The sequence below is a fragment of the Vanellus vanellus genome (genome assembly GCF_965231255.1).
Source record: "Vanellus vanellus genome assembly, chromosome: Z".
NCBI lineage: Eukaryota > Metazoa > Chordata > Aves > Charadriiformes > Charadriidae > Vanellus > Vanellus vanellus.
In genome coordinates this window covers 17,445,807-17,466,389 of record NC_138908.1, presented here as the reverse complement: position 1 = coordinate 17,466,389, position 20,583 = coordinate 17,445,807, and the positions used below count along the sequence as shown (strand labels likewise).

Here is a 20,583-nt window from a genome sequence, read left to right as displayed (position 1 = left end):
TTGTCTTGTTACTGAACCAAGACTGAGTGGTGAATTCTGCAATCCACTTCCAGACCCTGCCCAGGGTTTTTCAAACATTAGTGTTTCTAAAGTCTGCTGTTTAGGAAAAAGATTTGAAAACAACTCTTTTGTTATTTAGGTAACTTTTGTAGGTAGGGCTAGAAAAAAATGTCGCTCTGACTGACCAGTTGGTAATGATGGAAAAACTAAACAAATGCATGATTGTGAGTTGAATATTCCCAGTGAGATAAATCCTCATATGTGTGCTCCTTGAATTGCAAAACTTTGCTCTGAAGCCATGTCCCTGCTGAAACAGAAACTGCAAGGAATAATTCATCTATCTTGGGGAATGCATCCCATGTGTGTGCATGTATGCGTGATTCAATTTTTAGGGTCTTGGTGGTGACTGGAGGTCAGCAATTGGATGCATTTGCTCATGCCCAAAATGTTGATCGGAACAGTTTGGGATGTTGGAAGTCAGTTATTATGGACATTGTTATGCTGTGGAAATGCTGTCAATGTTTTTACAGTTTAGGAACTAAAATATTTGCTTAGAGAAAGAACAGGGCCAAAGAAGACTTGTGTATTTGAATCACGAGAACTGCAGGTGGGTACAGTTTTTCTTGTACCTATAAAAATTAAAAAAACCCACTTCATTATCCAAATAGGTATGTGTTGTGTACGTGGATTGTAAACTTTTTAGGACAAGGCCTTTTTTTCTTAAAAATTGCACAGTACCTAGCATTCTTGAGGTAAAATACAAGTTAAGAAAAAATAACCGAAAGGAACTCCAGTGCAGGAGTATTTTCTGCCAGTGAAGAGACTTTTTTTTTTTTTTCTTTCTCTTGGTAGCACTAATTTAATCCCAAGCAGTATTTTGCCATACAGGTTGTAGCCCCAAATTTATTACTGCACTGGTGACAGTCTTCTAGTTTATAGTTGGGTCCAGCCAGCAATTGAAGTGATAGCGTGGACAGAACTGCATAGGGCACTACTTTGTTCAGCTAATGCAGGACATTGGTTGACTGTCGATGATGTGCAGTTGGCTTGTGACAAAGCAGCAATCAGTAATCAAATTGCTATTGTAGAAAATCGTCAATTCATCTATTCTATAGGTTTGCAGAGTCGGAGAAAAAGGTATAAGAAGGAGGAAAGGTGGAAGACTGCTTGCTGCTGAATAAGCTCAAAGGAGAGTTTTCTTATCCTTGCATTCAAAACTGTGTTACCTCTGAAGTTGTATCTGGCTTTGTTAATTAGAGCTGCTTTATTTCAGGCCTGTCATAAAAGAGAGCATACCTTTTGTCTGCGTTTACATTAGAAATACCTTGAAAGCAGCATATTGGAAATGAAAATTTTTTATAGAGTTTGTGCATGTTGGTTCACGTGGTAAAATTAATTGTACTTGAGAGAGTTCTAGGCAAGAGGACCCTATGGAGGGTATGTAGCTTAGCACTTTTGTGCTAATGTGTTTGACCTTGCGTATTTCTAAGCACGCATAGCAAGAGAAGAGACTGACGTGGAAGTTGTGATGAAAAGATTTCTGTCCTGCGTTTGCAAAATTCTTCTGGATGACTGTGCCCTGCCCCTGGGGAACGCACAGCGGGGCGATGCGCTTCTTTCCTGGCAGAGAGAAACAGTTATCTTGGCTTGGCGGGTCAGGGGGAAGGAGGGTGCCTAGCTCTATCAACTAAGCAGGAGCATGGCAGTTGATCTGTCTCCATGGCGGAGAAAGAAGGAACATGCCTGGTGAGCTCCTGGAGGGAGCAGCTTGCTCTCCACCTTCTTCATTGTCCAACCCCTGGGAGAAAGCTACCACATCTCTCTATCCCGGTTTCTCTGCATAACATCTGCCTTCAGAGCTTACCAGCATTCAGCTAAGAGAAATAACGTCACAAGTCAGCTTTATTAAAATGTACATTAAGAGGTATATTCCAAGTTTAGTCATCCTTTGATCATCAAGAGCTGGTTTTTTTTATTTATGTGAAGCACTAGCGATCTTCTTAAAGCTGTCCAAAAAAGGAGGGAAGATACCATCTGTCCCCACGAGCTTGCAGCAGAAATAACATTCTCAGCTTTTGGGGAACGTAAGGGTGTGTGTGAGTAAGGGGAGTAATCTGTTCTGGTGTAAGGAAAGCCAAATCTGTTCTTGCGTGAGGAAAGCCAAGTCCTTTTACGAGAGAGAGTCCCTGTATGTAAGTGCCGAGAAGGGAAGGGACTGTGGGGAGCTCCTTAGGATTCAGAAAGGAAGCGCGCAAGCATTCCTCACAGCCTGTACCAGGGAGGCGTCAGAGTTTTCAGTCTCACAAACCCATTCCGTTCTTTATAAAAGCACTTTATCGTAGAGCATTGCCAGTTTGCAACTTTGTCTTGCTAGTCATAGGTTTGTGTTGCCTCTCCTGCAACATGCTCCTCCACGCAGACCTGTGCAGGTTATTTCATCCTGTCTGGGGCAGTCAAGTAGTATTTTTAGGACACTAGGGGAAAAAAGTATGGTAATTTGCTGAGGGGAAAAAAATTGGTTTCTAGCTCTAGAGAGGCGAGGAGTTGTGGTAGGCACCAGTATTCAGTGAAGTAATAGTAAATTCTCAATGAATTTCCACCTTTATTAATTTTTTTTTTTTTAATTAAAATTGTTCTTCAGCATGTTCCGAGAGTGCCATTTGCTCTGTGGCTGGACACGTTTCTGACTCAAAATGCAGTAAGCTATGCTTACTGCTAAGTGAACTAAATAGTGTTCTTTCTCCTTTCTGGAAGTTTTGTGAGAGTGTGGAGAAGCCCTGGGCTGTTTGTCCCGCTGAAGTACCTCTGTGGCTGGTGTCTAGGAAAAGCTATTGCTGACAGGCCTGAGGTAAAGCAGATGACAGGTAACAGGGTCCCTCAGAGCTTCCAGAAAAGATTTTGTAGGTGAAGTGCTTTCTTTCAAAGTTATGTTTTTTCCATGAGAAGAGGGGAAATGCCTGAAGGGATGTCCTTCAGATCTCTTTGTTGCTGCAAGTCATTGAGTGAAGTCTTCTTCCAAAAGCTTTTTCATTGAGCCATCACAGCCCATTTTTAAGGTGGTATTAGTCCTGTTGTTCAGGGTACCAGAAATTATCGATGTGTTTAGTCATAGACACTGCCAAAATTGACTTTTTCACAAGCACAGGTGAATATAGGGGCACACACATGCAAAGAATAGTCTCTTACTTTAAGCTGATGTAGTGATGTTTACCACAGAAGAATAATACCCATGAGATTCTGTTTTGAATTGCTCACAGGCAAATTTTAACAAGAAGAAATACAGCATGGAATATAACCAGGAGCATCTAATTTACTTACTCTAAGAAAGCAAGAATTCAAACCAAAAGAAGAATTTCTCCTTTTAGAAGATTAAGTATAACCTCAAATTTCAGAGACAATTTGGATGTGGTATTTTCATTTCCTCACATTAGATGGGAGACTTTGCCCAAAAGTCATATGAAGTTCGCAGAATTTAACTGAGTCTTTATGTAAGGATGTGTACATTTGTGAGGATGAAAGTCTTAAATATGCACAGATCTCTATAATTGGAAGGCTTATAAATAGGTACAGCAACATCACCCATGAGCTGATGCAGATGGTATGAGCTGTAGAGCAGCTACAGGTCTTTCTGAAGTCCAGTGGGAATCAGTACTCCACAGTCTAGCAGACGTCAGCGTCAGCATTTCCACTGGTGTAAATAAAAACAAACTGATGCCCTTTAGTTGTAACTGCTAACTGTGTGACTGTGCTGCAAGCTGGAGAGTCACTGCTTTGCTGTGCAAGGAAACGTAGTCTGTAAGACATCATTCATACATGCAGGCAAGGGTTGACATGGGGTTCCCAGTTTGTAGTCCAGTTGAGAATGTCACACCTTGATGCCAACCTGGATGTCTTCAAGCTTTTCTATTAAGTTCAGCATGGTCCGTGCATGCAGCCTTCAGTCTCATTAAAAAGTAATTTGATTTTCTGGTCTAATGTCTTTTGTGCTTTTTTTCTCTTCTATCTGCTGGCAGGAATTTGGGTCTTGGCTGTAGATCAGCTCCTGGCAGCTGATCAGCTGAATGTCCACATTATTTGAGGCCAACCCAAAGTTAGAGGAAACTCTCTCTGCAGCATTTGATATAAATCACATAAGCAGCAGAACTGCAGAGTAAGAAATAACAGCAGCAGTTTGCCAGCTACGCTGTCTTCTTCCCTGTTCCTGCACAGGAATTTCTGTGCTGTCAGGCAAGCTAGGAAGGATTCATTTGGGTTCAAAAGCACCTGGCAGACTTGTTAAAAACACGTAACTCTGTGTGCCCACTCATCAAGTAGTCTTTCTGAATTCACACAGGTGCACTCAGCTAATGAACCATTGCTTTTCCTGCATCCCCTGACTTTAAGGAGTGAAGTTGCAGGGGGTGGGGGAGAAGAGGACATTTGCGAATAGGTCTTTGATTTTCTGAGAAAGCCTTAGTATTTCGGTTAGAGCCAAACCTTCTCCAGTGAACCCCAGAGCGAGAGTCTTCCCAGCCTGGTGCTGGTGGATGTTGTTTCATCGCCGGGATGATGCCTGCATTCTGTCTGTCGCATGCAGCGTGTTTTTTGGTTTTTATCAACTCCACAAAATTAGCTGGAATATTAGTAATGATGTTTTCAGCATCAGTCATTAGCTGTGTGCTGGTGCCATGAAAATGACTCCTCTTCCCGTGTATCTCACTATTTGCAGTTGGAACCTGAATGCAGCCAATCATTCCTAAAATAGCCGTAGGAATCGCGAGCAATATAGAAACGTCTTTGTCGTGCTGCGGGGTTTTGGGCTGCATAGCTGAGCCTGCCCTAGCGCAGGACCTGGAAACAGGCTGCTGTCTCATCTGGGTGACAGTCTGGATTGTCCTTTGCAAAAACCCTGCACGTGGTATTGAAAAGGCAGAGGATATTTCCCGCAGAAGAAGAGAACGACTTTGCCTTGCTCTACCAATGAGCCGGAGAACGGATTAGAGGCTTTTCCTATCCGCAAGGAAGCTCATCCATCATGCCCCATTCAGGCAGTCATACTCACTGGGCTTGTTCTCTCTTGCTACACTGAACCTTTTTCTCCACGGCTTTTCCAAAGAAGTAAAGCACATAATAACAGAGCTATTGCTTTTGTAACTTGTACTACAGGCATTTGTCAATGCTGCTTTGACTTCCTTTTCTATGCCGCTCTAATTCCCTCATGCTGCGCTAAGAAGCAGGTGTGAACAAATGTGTAAGGATGCTTGTATTCTTCAGTATGTGGGTGAATGTGTGTCAGGAGAAGAGAGTAGTGTATTTATGTGGTGCAGGGCCTCATCTCTGGGCTCATCTCTGTCTAACTGTAATCTTTTTTATCTTTTTTTTTTTTTTTAACTTTTCCTGATGCATACCACCTCAATTTTAAGTTTGCCCTTGAAATCACATCATATAGTTCATGTCCCCTCTCAGTAATGGACCCCCAGTAATTAAAGTGATCTTGCACTGTTCTATTAATTACAGGAATTGTGATTTTTATATTCAGAGGTTAATTGATGATATCTGCATATAGCATTTTCTTTTAAAATGAATTGGATTACAGTAATTAACCTTACGTCCAGGTTAACAGACAATATAATTTGTCTCAGCAGTATCTTGGAAGTAGGATTTCTCTTATGTGTCTGTTGGCTTCTTGCTTTGCCTTCTGTTTTCTTCATAACCCTGAAGTGGTGGAATGAAGAGGGAAAAATGTGTCATGTTGGCATATTGAGGTGATCCCTTTGCTCAAAAGGCATTCTTGAGGATAGGGTACTTTCTTGTATTACCTTGTCTGTAAAGCTGTTTGGATTATATATGATGTAAAATTCGGGAATTTGTTGTGCATGAATCTAGGCAGAGCAAAGCTCAAAGCCTGCCACTTGCAGCTAGCAATTACTAGCAAACTGCAGGAACTGGATTATTGCAAGCATCATGCTCATCTCAGAGGAAAAGCAAACTACATAGATTTTCTGTCTCAGAGTCAGATTTATTCTACTCCTTTAAGGTTTCCAAAAATATCAGCAAAAAACATTGGGCAATGAAAGATAGAGATCTATGAAATTTCTTTAAAGTTTTAATAAAAAAACCTTTCCTGTGATATCTGAGCCTTTTAAATTTGGGTGAATGTCTGTGAGTATGGGCACACATGAATGGACGGATGTCTGAGGGAGGCAGATGTCAGAAGTGCTGAGAGACAATGTTCCCAGTTAATTTGCTTGTTTTCTTAGCACTCGGTGTCTTCTGTTTTTTTTTTTCCCCTACCTGCTAGTGCTTTTCCACAGGCATTTTAAAAATTTCCCTCAGGGGTTATATTTGTTTTGTGGACTTCTTTCATTTTTGCAGTAGTCTATTTCATGCTTTTCTGCAAGGTGCAGAGAAACCTGAGAAACCTGATTTATAAACAAATTAGGGGCTAGAATTATAAATACCTATTGAGAACTCTTTGCTTACCTACATTTTCAATCTGTCAGGGACAAACATAACTTATCCTGATGAGTTTGCCTGATTTCCAGAGGGAAAAAGCCTTACCCTTTTTTCCTCCTGTAGAAGTCAGCTTGCCTGACCACGATGTGTCTGCGCGTCTTTGTGCTGAGCAGCCAGACCCAGAATATGATGCTGAGGGTTGCCCTGAGTTTTCCTGCTGCCATGACTAGACTACAGCAGTGTGGAACAAGCAGTGGGCTCTCCAGAAGTCGCTGTCAGGGCAGAGCACTTGCGGGTAGCATGGTGTCCACAGCTGGAGTAATTAATAGGTAAATGGTAATGTCTGTTCTTAGCATTTGCAGTGTTACGGTAGCTTTTATTCGCATTCTGATGGTAGGGGCGTAGTTTGATGTTGCATCAGACCACTTCATGCCAACGTTGATTAGTGCCTTTTGAAAAAATACTCTGATAAAACTCGCTGTTTCACTCAAGGTAAAGGAAGCCAGGTTAATAAGTCCCTTTTTGCATAAATGGATGTAGGGACGGAACTGGCCAAATTGCGCAAAAGCTAAGGAATGTGCTCTGGTTACTTAACAGCTGACTTAAATGGGAAGATTTGAGTTTCTCTACTGTCTTATGACCTTAAAAAATGAACACTTTAATTTCAAATAAATGGGACAAGTTTCCAGAATAATACAGCTGGGGTTCATGCATTGAACGCATGAATGTTTCTTGCATTAACAAAAAGCAAAGGATAATTGTTTGTGATTACATTGAGCTTTAAACGCAGTGGTATGTTCTATGGGATCCTAACTTTTCTTCAAAGTTAACCTATGCCCATGTATATCAATCTGATTTGTTATGTAGATGTTAAGTGGACTGGAAATTAAGTTCTTCTTCCTGGTTAGAGGGTGAAGAAAGGCTGCAATCCATTTAAGTATGTACCAGCAGTGAAAGGAAGCAAACGCTAAGTATCAGAGGGCGTCTGAACTGAAGAGTTGGCTGAGCTGTAGGGATTGTCCTAGGATTACCGCCTGATCCTAATGTTATGTTTACAGCAGGCATGTGGCAGCTGAGACAATGTCTGCAGGGCTGTGTCAAACTTTTAATCAGTGGCAATTGTCAATATTGTTGTGTTTCACCTTTGTTATCTAAAAGGAGAGGAAAACAAAAGGAGGCCACATTTCTTTCCCATTACGGCTTTGGGTCACCTGCAGCTACATAATTTTTATTCCATCCATCAGATGAGAGAATGGAAGGTCAGTTGACTGGCACTGATATTTCCCAGGCAAAGTGAGGGCTGGGGAGAGTAATGGTGTTGCTGGTAATGTATCTGTTTTCTATTAAGCATGCTGAGATGAAACAGCAAAGTATATATTAGAGATGGCGTTCTCTCCTGTCAAAAGGCAGTGATTGCTACATTTAGCTCTTAAATCAATTCAGAATCTTGACAGAGGTTTGCTAAAGTCCCACAAATAATCAATAGAGCTATTTTTATCTCTTAAATGAGTGAGGCTTTTAAAAATAATAAAGACATCTTTGTAATGACCAACCAGGCTGTTCCAGAGTTAGGTCTGTTGCTCTGTGCAGTTGGGGGTGGTGAGTGAAAGGGGTTATTTAGGCATTGCCTTTGTTCCATTCTGCAGGTTTATAACCCCAAAATAAAATTGCAAATGTTTCTGGCAGTCATCCTCCAGGCACAGATGGCTTTCCTCCCAGTTTTGGCAAGCCTGATTTCAGTATAAAACTGAGCAATTATTAGAAAGTGAAATATTGCATGATATAATACCACTACCGCCACCACCAACATCATGACAAATGGAGCGTTCATTGTTTCTGGTGCCGTGTGAGAGAGTTAGTGCCACTGCGTTACCCCTTCCTCTAAAACCTATACCTTTGCTGCTGCTGCTGCTGGTGCACAGACAGAGGGATGTAACAGAGCAGATGCTTTAGCAAGGAACTGTGGGCATTTTCTCATTTGCGTTGGCTCTATATTTCAATGCAAATATCACTGAACAGGTGGCTGATGAGGCCCCCGTGGACTGTTTACAGTAAAGGTTACAACCAAAATCGATAGGCCTGAGATGCTTCTAATTCCATCTGGGAGATGTTCATCTTCCATCTGACTGTTCCCGCTCCGAACAGCAGCATCCTATTAACGCTGCAGTCATCGGGGATGTCTCACTCGGGTCAGCAGAAGGTTTCTCCTATTTAGGCCTCCATTTGTTCTTTACATTTGCTTTTTGCGCTGCACTGGATCACACAGTAATGTTGGTCTTGACAAGACAGGTTGCCAGCATTAAGCATGCTGAGTTTTGCCTACTGACTTGACACCTGCTACTACCGTTCGGAAGGCTGAGGCTCATCAGTGCTGCCTGGGGGTTGTCCAGATCTTTTCAGCTTATCGCTTACTGAAGCAGGAGGTAGTGATGTTACATATCATAGCTGACATTACTGTGCGTGATATATGGCCTTGTAAAGTTGCAAACGAGGAGAGAGGAAAACTGGTAAGGACTCGCATTTGCACAAACCTGAACAAAATGAGCAAGTACCCCTGAAACTTGTTTGAAAAGTACTTTGTGTCTTGGCTGAAGTTTTATCTTAGACACGTGTTTTTGCAAGTCTTAGTGGGAAGATCCGCATGGTCCCTGTATCTGTGTTTCATCGAACTAGTAATGAAGTTTGTATTATTCTTTTTAATGAAGGTAGATGCTGTTGCTTACTATATGAGGCAAAATCGCTCTTGTTGGTGTCTTTCCCTTGGGCCTAATCGTCACGTCTGGCGTGCAGCCCACAGCAGCTGGGCAATGAGTAAGCAGTTCTGAATCCAATTAAAATGGTAGTAAAGCGTGTATAGCAGAGGGCACCCATGCATTCCTGTTATGATCAGGAAGAACTTTTTGGATATGCACAACAGATGATGGAGAGTGTGCTTCATACATGTAATTTAGGGTCAACAGGGATGCTGGAGAGGTGCGGGCTTCCCTTGGGCACTGTCTCCCTCCCCTCACCAGCAGTCAGGAGCAACCCCTTGTTACTGTGAGATTTGAAGGAATACCCCAATGCATTCATCCACCAGCCTCGCTGGCATAAGGGCCAGCTACCTGGAGTGATAGACTGCTTTTTTGGCCACGTGAAATGAATGGCCAGCTGTAGAGACAACAGGAGCAGGACAGGAGAGGGAAGATGAATGATGGCTGCACCATCAGTCACAAAAAGATGTTGGAGGTTGGTAGTGATGATGGGCACAGAGCTGGCATTAAGTCTCTGTGGCCACCTGCACCACCATTCAGGTGACTGAGCAGCAATCATTAGAGAAAGGACAACACGAGGAAAAGAGCTGCCCATCCCAGGCACTGTCCTGCCACGTGCCAATTCAGTTGTAATGTCTGGCACTCCATGCTGTGTCTTGCTGATAGCCACTTGTGTCTCCTCTCTCTTGAGCTCCCCAAGCACCTGCTGAGCTTCTGTTCACTCACATCTGTCTGATCCCCTTGGCACCACTCAGCCTGGGCATTTTGCACCATCCCTTCTGCTGCCAGGTGCAGCCGTGCGAGGTGGCTGAGCAGCAGCTAGTCCACCACCCAAACGGGCGTAGACAAAGGATGCTCTCCTGAACAGCTCCGCTGTGCTGGCCTAACTTTCCTTGCTTTCTGGAAGCTGCAGCCTACAGGTTGTATTCCTCTTTTAGTTGTTGTTGTTGTTGTTGCGTTATTCCCAATTCCTTTCTCTGACTTGCACAGAACTCCCGTCTTTCACTTTCTGGGAACTGTGAATCTACAGGGGTAAATAGCAGTAACGGCGTCTTCCACTCAGAGATTTCCAAAGGCTTAGTCAAAGGAGATGAGGGATGCTTGCCAGGATCGCATGGCAAATCTGTACCATAGAAGGGAACAGGAGTCGGGTCGGCCAACTGGTTTCTGCGCTCTGCCTTCAGCGTGGCAAGGCATGTGCTGCATAGATCACTAGGTGCTTTTCTACGTATGGGTAGATAGTTCTTGCTCTGTAAGTCTCTTGCAATGAGACACTGAAGCAGGACTTGTGTTTCTGATGCGCTTGCATGCTTTTACAGCGCTTACCACAAGAGAATCTCAAATCTTTTTGTTACCTCCGTTATGCAACTCAAATCAGTTTTATGCTTTTTTATGGTCTTTTTGTTTTTCCCAGGGTAAGAAATACTGATTGTGATGAGAAGGGCTAATTGCTGAACAATTCCAGGGTCGGTTCACAGAGGCTGCTACTTTTCTGGTCATGCATTTTTCCTTATGCAGTAGTTCAAATTCATCCGGATTCAGTTTTTAGTTTCCTTACTGTTTGGTTAAATGCTGTTCCTTCTTACTAAACTTACTGTCTTTTTGAAGAATAAGTTATTCCTACATGTTTGTAGAAACAAAAGAATTTGTTTAAAACGGTCATATTTTGTTGTGGCCACTAGATTTTCTGGTCTTGCTTCATGCATAGCGCAGACTGTTGAATTTTGTCTGGTAATTCTCACATTAAGCTTAATAATTTGTGGATCAAAATGCAGCTGTCGTGTGTGAACACAACCCATCGTGGTATAAAGAAGGTTTGTAATAAATGAATATAAGAAGATCTGTCCGTTACTGAGCAGGCTTACTGTGCCATGGGAAAATTGTGACATGGTTACATACTTTGATTTTACTTGGAGGTTTGCTGGGGTTAGCTGAACGTACAGTGAGGCCAAAGCAACAAGATGGGAGGTTTTCTAACATGGAAGAGCTTCCCTTTCAAAAGTTATTTATAGGTATGTCTACAAAGTCATTCCTGTTGCTGTTGAATTTGTTCTCAAGATCAAATCTGGCCCTACAGTTTTATGGAGTTTACCAGGAAGTTAGCTTTTCCGTTTAGGATTTTTCATGTGATTTGTATAACCGTTCTGGAACTTGCAAGCTGTAGATAAAATAACCTGGTTACTATAGTATTATGGCAGCAGCCATGTAACCATTTCCTTAGCCAAGCAGCTATTTTATATGCATTTCCACCCAGACTGTTGTTCACTAAATGCTAAAAATATCAGACAGCAAAAAGCAGAGCTCATCATGGTGGCTTCTTGTTGGCCCAGATAGACATGGATAGCCATAATGCAGGGTACTCTGCACAGAAAAAATCAGACTTTTCTCCTTGATTTGGAATGATCATTACTTTCTTAGCTTCAGAAACTCCTTCATGCCTGTAGCATGTTTTTTGAAAACTTAAATGCCCCTATGTCAAGCATCTAAGGGGGGGGGGGGGGGGGGGGGAATGTGTGTGTGTATATGAACATGACTATTTATATTATTTATATTTATATTTATGCATAGGCTTTAAGTGAGTAACTAACGGTAATAGCAACTATATTGCACTATTATCCAAATGTCCTAAATAGAGGTGGTTCACCTTTGCTCTGTAGTGTACAAACAGAAAATCTTATTCCCTGTAGGAATGCAAAACTTTGATTTCTATATCTGTTAAGAGATCATGTGGTTTATTTATACTTAATCATAATAGAACAAGAAGGAGGGAACATAGAAGTAACCAGAACAAGTTGTCTTACATAGGTATTTGAAAACATCAACTTCAGAAAGAAGAATCAGAGCACCAAAGTATATTGCATAAAGTCACATTTGCATTGGTCTTAGGCATGGAAGAAGCAGATTAGTTGGGGTTTTTTTGAAGCTTGGTGTCCTGGAAGCTTGGAAGAAATCTGGTCTACTCCACCAACTCAATAGTTACAAGTCATTGTGTTAGACATAGATTATAAAATATGCTCTTAAACATTTTCAGGGCTGTATTTTATTAGCCTGTCTGTTAATAAAAGAACACCACCAAAAATCACAGTTCTTGTTACTGTTAGCTTCCTTCAACAGGAGCAGCAATCCTGTTTTGAACAGGGACAACTAGAGTTCTCAGAACCAGTTCAACCAGTATGGCTTAATGCAGGCCAGGTTGAACTGCAGTGGTCTACATTGACTAAAGGTCTCTACATTGATTTTTGCAAACCTTTTATTTGGAGACAGTGCCTGTACTCGACGGCATCACTGTCTAGCTACTCGTGCTTCATCAGACACTGCGTTCACAAGCACTTTTGATTAGAAAGTAGTTTCAGCACCGTTGCAAGTGAGAACATTTGCATCACTCCCAGGAGCCCAACCAGAGCTGAGTATTTGCTGAAAAGGAAATTTGTACTAAAAATAAGTGTGACCTTCTCGAATCAGCACTTTTCTGAAATTCCACTGGAACAGTACAGCTCTTTCCACCGTTCTAAGAACAGCAAAAATAACGTTATCTTTGAATAATTACACCCTAGTAAAAAGCTGCCTTTGGATGCAACTTGAGACGCACTCAATGGTACTTTATTGGCACAGGCATTGATACAGATGTGTAGTCCACTTGAATCGTTGACATATCAACGTAGACACTTTGCATTTACTTTATATGAATTTGAACAACTATGCTAGCACTAGAGCAACAGAGAATTATGCTTTTTTTTCTCTCTTCTCCCTCTTTTCTTCTCCAGAAGCTATCCTTAAGAATGACAGAGAATTTCATACACTTAAAAACCTACTAATCTAGTCTTTGTTAGAAGGCAATATGTCAGTTCATTTGTCAGTTAATTCTTTTCAGGTAGAAGAAGAAAGGTCTGGCCCAATAACGTGTCCATAAAATGACAAAGTAGGCGTGCTGGGTGTTGTTCATTTTCCTGGGAGCTGTCTCCCGTATATATTTACACGGAGCGCTACACATGTCTGAATGAGAAGTAGGGAATGATGGTGCGGCATCGCCCATGGGAAAAGTTTTTCAAGCTCTGAAGTGGAGTTCAGTGATATGTCTGCACTACCGTCATGCTTTCCTCATAGCATACACACGTTGTTAGATAGTGGATGATGTGCTGATAGGGAGTAAGAGAAAGTAGCTATTCTTGTGCTCTGGACTCTCGCTGTGAGCCAAGTGGTTTGAATTGTCAGCCTGCAGTCTGATACTGTGGATGAATAAGGTGTAAGTGGAAAAATTGGATTGCTTGATAAGTTTCTTCCCGTTAAACTGTTGCTCCTCATGTCCATTTCAGAAAAGACTGAACAATTTACTGGACTGTAACAATTTCAAGAAGGAAGTAGTTACATTCTATTTGTGTATTACGATAAGGCACTTTGTTTTGTTGCTTTGCATTGTACTTACAGGGGCAAAATTTTTAAAGCGGCAAAATTACATTTAGAAAAGTTGTATCGAGAGAAATGATGCCTTTAATGTGTATATCTTACTTTTATTTCAAACCTTTTGAGGCAAACTGTGTTTCCAAGTATTGTATTTACTTCTGCTGCTTATTTCTACTTTGGGCATTCCTAAGGGCCCCAAATGATGTTTCACTGGGCGTGGAAACAAATAGAAACAGTTCCTGCCCCAGAGAGCTAGCAGTCAAGAGAAAATGTAAGAGGTGATTAAAGAGACAAATGGGGGAAACAGGTAAAGAAAGTGTCTGCAGGCAGACATAGCTGTGTCAGTAATCATACACAGCTATCAGCCTAACCAGTGCTAGATGGAAATGCTTCTCTTGGGGCTTGTGTCTACTATCTTCTAGTACGCATGCTCACATAAGGTGTAATAGGCAGACAGTGTTCTGCATTGTGTTGCATTTATTCTTGGTATTTTTATCCTTTGCCATCCACCTGACACTTTGTTCAGTTAAGGTGTCAGTCATTGCTTTACATTAGATTTTATTTTTTCTGGTCTCAGTTTAACTCAGTCTATCGGTTATTTTGTTAATAGAGAATCAGCCAAGTTTCCAATTTGTGTGTTTGAATAATAATAGGCAAACACAGAGTATAATAAATCATTAGTCCTTATGGACTGTATCACCCTGCAGCAGAGTCCCTATTCCAATCCAGTTATAGGAGCTGAAATTTTATTTGAAGGCAAGTATCTGATAAGGCAAATTAATTATTGTGACATTTTTCAATTGGGTAAAAGATGAGGAATCAGCTGTGTCTGTGAAATTACAGATGAAAATGCAACACTCAAGACTTCTTAATGTTTTTTTTGGCATCAAGAAAGGAGACATAGGTATCCAATATTAAATGGTGCTGCAGAAGGGCAAGTTAGCACTTTGTTTGCCAAATTAAGTTTCAAAGACTATGTAGGTTATGAAGTTTGACTTTCTGCCCGTAAATCTTGAATGACTGACAGACTACTGTAAAATACCTTTGTTCAAAAGGAATCTTTGGCAGGCAGCATCAAAGGTTTGAAACTCTGGAAGGGATGAAAGGAAAACCCCACTTTTACACCGATTTCCCCTGCAGATCAACGTCTGTGTGGAATTTGCTGGGAATTATGAGCTATTTACTGTATTATGTACTATTTTCTTTCACTGTATCCAAAGGTCCCTGTGGTTCCTTTTATCTTCAAGGTTTAGGAATATTTTTGTACATGAAATGTGAATGAGTGAATGCGTCTGTGGAACACGGGGGAAAAAAGGCTGGATTTAGACAGTTCTGTTCTCCCTTATTTTATCACAAGTTGGAGTATTGGTTTTATGGCACCTAAATTTATGGGTACATATTTTTATTGTAAAGCCCAATGACATGTTCTGCATGCTCCATCAAGCTCTCTCACTGTTTCCTCACTTGATTCACAACTCTACAGGGTATGAATCAGTCTTGTAGTATAACCCTTAATCTCTTTTTAACCAGAATAATGTAGTGTGGGGTTTTTTATTTATGGTGTGTGTCATCATGTCATCGTCTAATTATGTAAACCTAAGAAGGGGAAAACAAAATATTTCCCGAAAAACTCTTGTCAGCTGGCGATCAGTGCAGGAGATGAAGTTTCTTTATTGCATATAAGCAGCCGAGGCAGAAAATTCTTTGTAACTCATAGGTATTAAGTCTATCGTCAAGCGAGATGTGGCACTGCTGGGGCATGAGCTAAAGGGCAACTGTCCTGGTAGGGCAGTGTCTGCTTAGAAACACAACATACCTCCTCGGCTACGGTGAGAGGCTTGAGGGCAAGGAAAGCTCCCTCTCTGTTCCGTTGACTATTTTTAGCTTTCTGTATGCAGTGGTTAAAACTGAATTGACAGAAGGCGCTTAAGCCCTTGTTTGTCTTCCACAGGGTGAAGTGAAGAAGTGAAGCCTCCCAGCTGAACTACTATGAGGTCAGAAGCCTTGCTGCTATATTTCACACTGCTACATTTTGCTGGGGCTGGTTTCCCAGAAGATTCTGAGCCGATCAGTATTTCGCATGGCAACTGTAAGTATAAGAGGCCAGAGGACTTCATTTGCTTCATACTGATCAGGGGATTTCAAATCAACAATATTCTGTTACAATTGCAATGACTACAGTCAGTTTTCCTCGTGTCTTCCCGATCAGCCAGTTTATGTTCTTAGATACTAATATAGGAACACAACTTTTTCACATTGACTTATGACTAATGGGTCCAGAACCATAGCCTTCTCCTTCTCAGAGACACTTCGGTAGCATAATCGAACCAAATATGTAGCTCTACCCAGCAGCGAAGGAGGGAAGCCTTCTCCCCCCGCCCCATAGTCAGTGTCCCTCACCTGACTTGTGAAAATATTGTTCTGGATAACCATCAAGCACCTCAGAGTATCAAACAGCACACTAAAGTAACTGAGCTCTGAAAACATAATTTGTTGATCTAATACAAATAATTGAACTTACTTCTGGTGGATTCCACTTTAGCATTAGGCATTTTTTGCTAAGCTGGAAATGTAGCTAAACACCAAATCAAGACAAAGAATCTTTTGTAGCAGAACCTCTCTTCTCTCTTACCAGCAGTAATTGGCAAACTCTCCAAAATCTAGGGTAACACAGACAGTTGCAAATCAGTATTGAGATCTGCTGGCTAAACAGGTGAAGAGCATTCTGTGCATTTCACCGTGCAAGTCAAGCTTACCATAACTGATTCTTTCACATTTACCTCAGCTCAATTACCATTACTTCAAAGAAAAGTCTTCTGAAATCCCAAAAGTTTAGACATTTAAAAGAAAGTCATTAGCACCTGGGTGTGTTTGCTAAGGAGTATCAAGTCAGCAATGAGTAGGCTTTTGTTTAAGCCTACTTTGGGTCAGGAATTTGAATTTAAAGCGAATCCCTTGATTGTCCTTGCTTACTGTGCTTTGGGGTGGCCTTGGCACCCTAGACTTGTTTGTCTTGGATAAGACCAAGCTGAAAGGCATATTTCAGGGGCACACTTAGACTCATAGAATCATTATGGCTGGAAAAGACCTTTAAGATCATCAAGTCCACCCATCTAACTCTACTGGGCCCACTTCTAAACCATGTCCCTGAGCACCATATCCAGTCAGCTTTTAAATACATCCAAGGATGGTGATTCAACCACTCCCCTGGGCAGCCTAGTCCAATGCTTGATAACCCTTTCAGTGTAGAAGTTTTTCCTAATGTCTAACCTAAACCTCCCCTGGCACAACTTGACGCCATTTCCTCTTGTCCTATCAGTTGTAACTTGTGAGAAGAGACCAAGCCCCACCTCTCTACAGCCTCCTTTCAGGTAGTTGTGGAGAGCGATAAAGTGTCCCCTCTGCCTCCTTTTCTCCAGGCTAAACAACCCCGGTTCCCTCAGCTGCTCCTCGTAAGACTTATTGCACTTGATGTGCTCCAAATGCCAATAGGCATCTGGGATACAAGAACAGGGCAGAACTGCTCTGAAGCAAACCCTGCTGAAAAGTGCCTAGTGTGAACACTAGGTCTTCAGCACCAACATTTTCACCCTCCAGAAGGGTGATGCTAATAGTCCATGCTAATGCAGAAATAGCCAGTCTTGATCCTTTTGGAGAAATAGAACATGGGATAACTTCTTCCTCTGCAGCATGGCATGCTGAAATGCATGTGAATGTACAAGCCTGCAGCTCGTGCTAGATCCGTGAGTTACAGAGGAAACACTACTGGACAGAGAACAGTTTGACAGTTAAACTTGGCATTTTGCATGTAGGACTTGGTCAGAAGGATTAAGCTTCTGAACGTAAATCACACCTGAGATATCTTAATTTGTTCCTCCAAGAGTTCTCAGCTTCTGAGCTGCAGGGAAGTTCCTCTCCCTATACAGTTTTATCACAAGGATTTCTGATGCATGGCACTCTCAAGTGCTTTGCCGAAGCCATGGTGTGAATCAATACTTGACCAAGCTTAACAGGGAAAATACTTTTAGAGGACGATAGGTGAAAACGCTACATCAAGTAGCTGAGTTTCTGAAGAAATAGACTCCTTCAAACATCTGCAGGTTTCTGGGAAAGCATATTGATGGGGAAGAGGCTCCGGCACAGATAGATACTGGTCAGCTCTGTATAACGTGCATGTACAGCAGTTCTGCATTGATCATGATGCTCCTCAGAGGTTTATCCCTCTCCTGTCTTCTAACTGTTGTTTTGTTTACTTAACTAGCTCCCTAGTTTGTGCATCTAGGTGTTGTGATCACATGTGCATATGAAGTCTAACAGCAAGGTTGCCCTTGGGCAGAAGTGTTCACTGTTGTTACAGGTTGTACACACAGATCATCTGGGGAGCAGGAGCACACCCCATGTATGCTGAGGTCTCACCAAAAGAATCATGGAAATAGAGTGTATAAATGTTCTTGCTGACTGGTAGAGCGGGGGAAAAAGCTGACTTGTTGATAGCATAAGCTCAGTAGAGGCCTTCCAGTCAGTATGGTTGTCCAGTTGCCAGAAGAACTGGAGTATCAGACTGGTTGCCAAAAAAATATGCAGTGACTTTCATTTTATAAAGTTCAAGTGGTGGTTTCCCACAGTTTCTCAGAAATCCCTACAGCTGTTCTATGATGGCAGTCCAATCCTGTAGGAAACCCAGGGAGCTGGCAGTTTGAACTAAGAAGAGCCAAGTCTTTTTCTTTAACCACTACCAGTCCAGTGATTGATGGGCCACTGTGAAACTGCTTTGTCCTGCTAGACATAGTTTGGCAGCCAGCAGCAAGCATTTAAGCTTTGCAAGCAGTGGAAGAAAAACTGTGAGAAAGTGCCGTGTACCTATGTGCCAAGAGCTCCAGAACACTACAAAACCTCACAATTTTTGTCTTCTACAAAGGTGATTTTCTACCTTGAAGCTGCAAAGACTGTAAACTGTAACTGTAAACTTTCCAGTGCTCCATGCTCATGGCTCATGCCTTCCAATGCCAGACTGTGGTTCAAGGGCAGAACAGAAACCACAGGTTTTGGCCATAGCTGGGCCCCATAGTGCTCTGTGTTAGCACGGTTTCAGTTTGTGATTCAATTTTGACCCTGTTTTTTTTTTTTTTTTCCCTTCCCGCAGATACAAGACAGTATCCGGTGTTTGTGGGTCACAAACCAGGGCGGAACACCACGCAGAGGCACCGGCTGGACATCCAGCTGGTCATGGTCATGAACAGGACCCTCTACGTTGCTGCTAGGTCAGTAGTCCCCTGCTTGGCTGCTCTTCCCTTGCTGTTTTCAGAGGAGGAAGGAGAAGATGAGGGATATTCTGAGTTCTTCTCTGCGAGGCGTTATCTTTTGGGATTTTTGCACACTCAGAGAGAGCTTTGCAGACGTATTGGAAACCTTGTTAGTTGATCAACTAAGGTTCAGTTTTCTGAGGTGCTGAGACAGTCCTACAGGACTACACACCTCTGCCTTCCTTTGCGTCTGGCAGACATTGTTCAGCCCATGGAGGAGAGAGTTCCTCCTCATCCTGTAATTTTGTTTGTGCACACCATTAATGACATATTTTAGAGAATGATTCTGCTGGTGCAAAAATGCATGTTCAGACAAGAGTTATTAAATGGGAACTTTGCTCTTTTAGGTGTGTTTTTAATATGTTAAGACAAAAAAAGGCAAATGTTTGCTGCTGTTCTTCTGATGTACTCAGCAAGGTTAAGTGAATTTGGTGTCTGGATTTTTTTGGAGAGCTATGCTGTGCAGATACAAGCACATGCCTTTTTATAAAAGTTGCATATAGAGCCACCCGTTCAGTTTGCTTAGCTCAGCATGGTGCTATCATCTTCAGTGGAGCTACACCGATTTATTCAGCTTCCACCCTAGCACAGATCAGACATTAACACTTCCTCTCCCTCTCTGTTATTAGTAGAAGGAGATTGGTGATCTTAGAGAGGGAATTACCTGATGGACACAGGATAAATGCAAGAGCAGTCCAGATTAGCAAGGGTGGGTAGTCCATCTTAGGAGCTCTTGGACCCAGGTGCTGTTTGGGACCTCCCTCCAAGCTGCCCCTCTGGTAGCAGCTTGTTTCCTGCTGGTTTTCTGGTGCTTCTCCTTGGTTGGAGGAATACGCACCCTTCTGCGTGTGCCACAGAGAGCCAGGCTGTTGCTGCAGATGGGAGAAGTGGTGGGTGGGATGGCCAGGAGGTGAGAGGGAACAGCTGCTGAACAGGCAGCCTCTCGCCGCCACCAGCCCCATCCTCAAAGCTCATGGCAGCCCCCGGGAGTTGCCTGGCTTCCTTCTCAAACAGCCACTCCCCATCTTCTGGGTGGTCGGATGCGTCCTGTTGGCGCAGCTCTGCCTGTTGACCTCCACTCGGCACCACGTAATTAGTTGCATTGCACCAGTGGAGTCACTGAGTGCTGTTTTTACGTAGTCGTGTCCCTGGCTGCGGGAAGACCAGATTCTACCTGTTGACCTACCCAGGCACTGCAGCCATACCCGCTAAGTGCAGCTTCTTTGGGTTTCTCACGTACGCCAGTTCATAGGGGATGTGGGCGGCAGAGCTCTGGGCGCTCACTCATGCCCAGACCTTGCGTCAAGTCTGGGCAAAGAGCGTATGTCCTTCCACGGGGAGCTGCGGTGACGTTGGTTGCAGGGCACAAAGAGTGGGCAGCCCCACAGCAAGGCGTCCCTGCGCCTTGCCTGAGCTCGGGGCTTCGTGTTTTTGCTGCATTTAGTGTGATAATGAGTGGGGCGGGGGAGCGGGCTGAAGGGGTTTGAAAGGTGGTGGCAGGATTTCCTCCTTTTCATGGCTGAGTTCCCTTAGCTTTCCTTATTTGTTTTCCTTCAAATTAGGAAATCATTTGCAGTGAGAAGGTGGTAAATCCGCTTTGTGGGTTTTGCTCTGCCGTATTCATAGTTTGTTCCCAGACTGAGATTGACGCAATTAGACTGTCGCAGTGCCCAAGCAACCGGTATTACAGC

At 42.7% G+C, this 20,583-nt stretch overlaps 1 protein-coding gene across 1 annotated transcript in view; it reads left to right on the top strand.

Annotated features, from left to right (window-relative positions):
- The window catches only part of SEMA6A (semaphorin 6A), a 113,899-nt gene that overhangs the window by 35,294 nt on the left and 58,022 nt on the right, over positions 1-20,583 (top strand). The window contains exons 2-3 of the mRNA XM_082497617.1: positions 15,541-15,678; positions 18,733-18,850. Of these exons, the coding sequence (XP_082353743.1) occupies positions 15,579-15,678; positions 18,733-18,850 (218 nt within the window). The 5' untranslated portion in view covers positions 15,541-15,578. The remainder of the gene's footprint in view (positions 1-15,540; positions 15,679-18,732; positions 18,851-20,583) is intronic.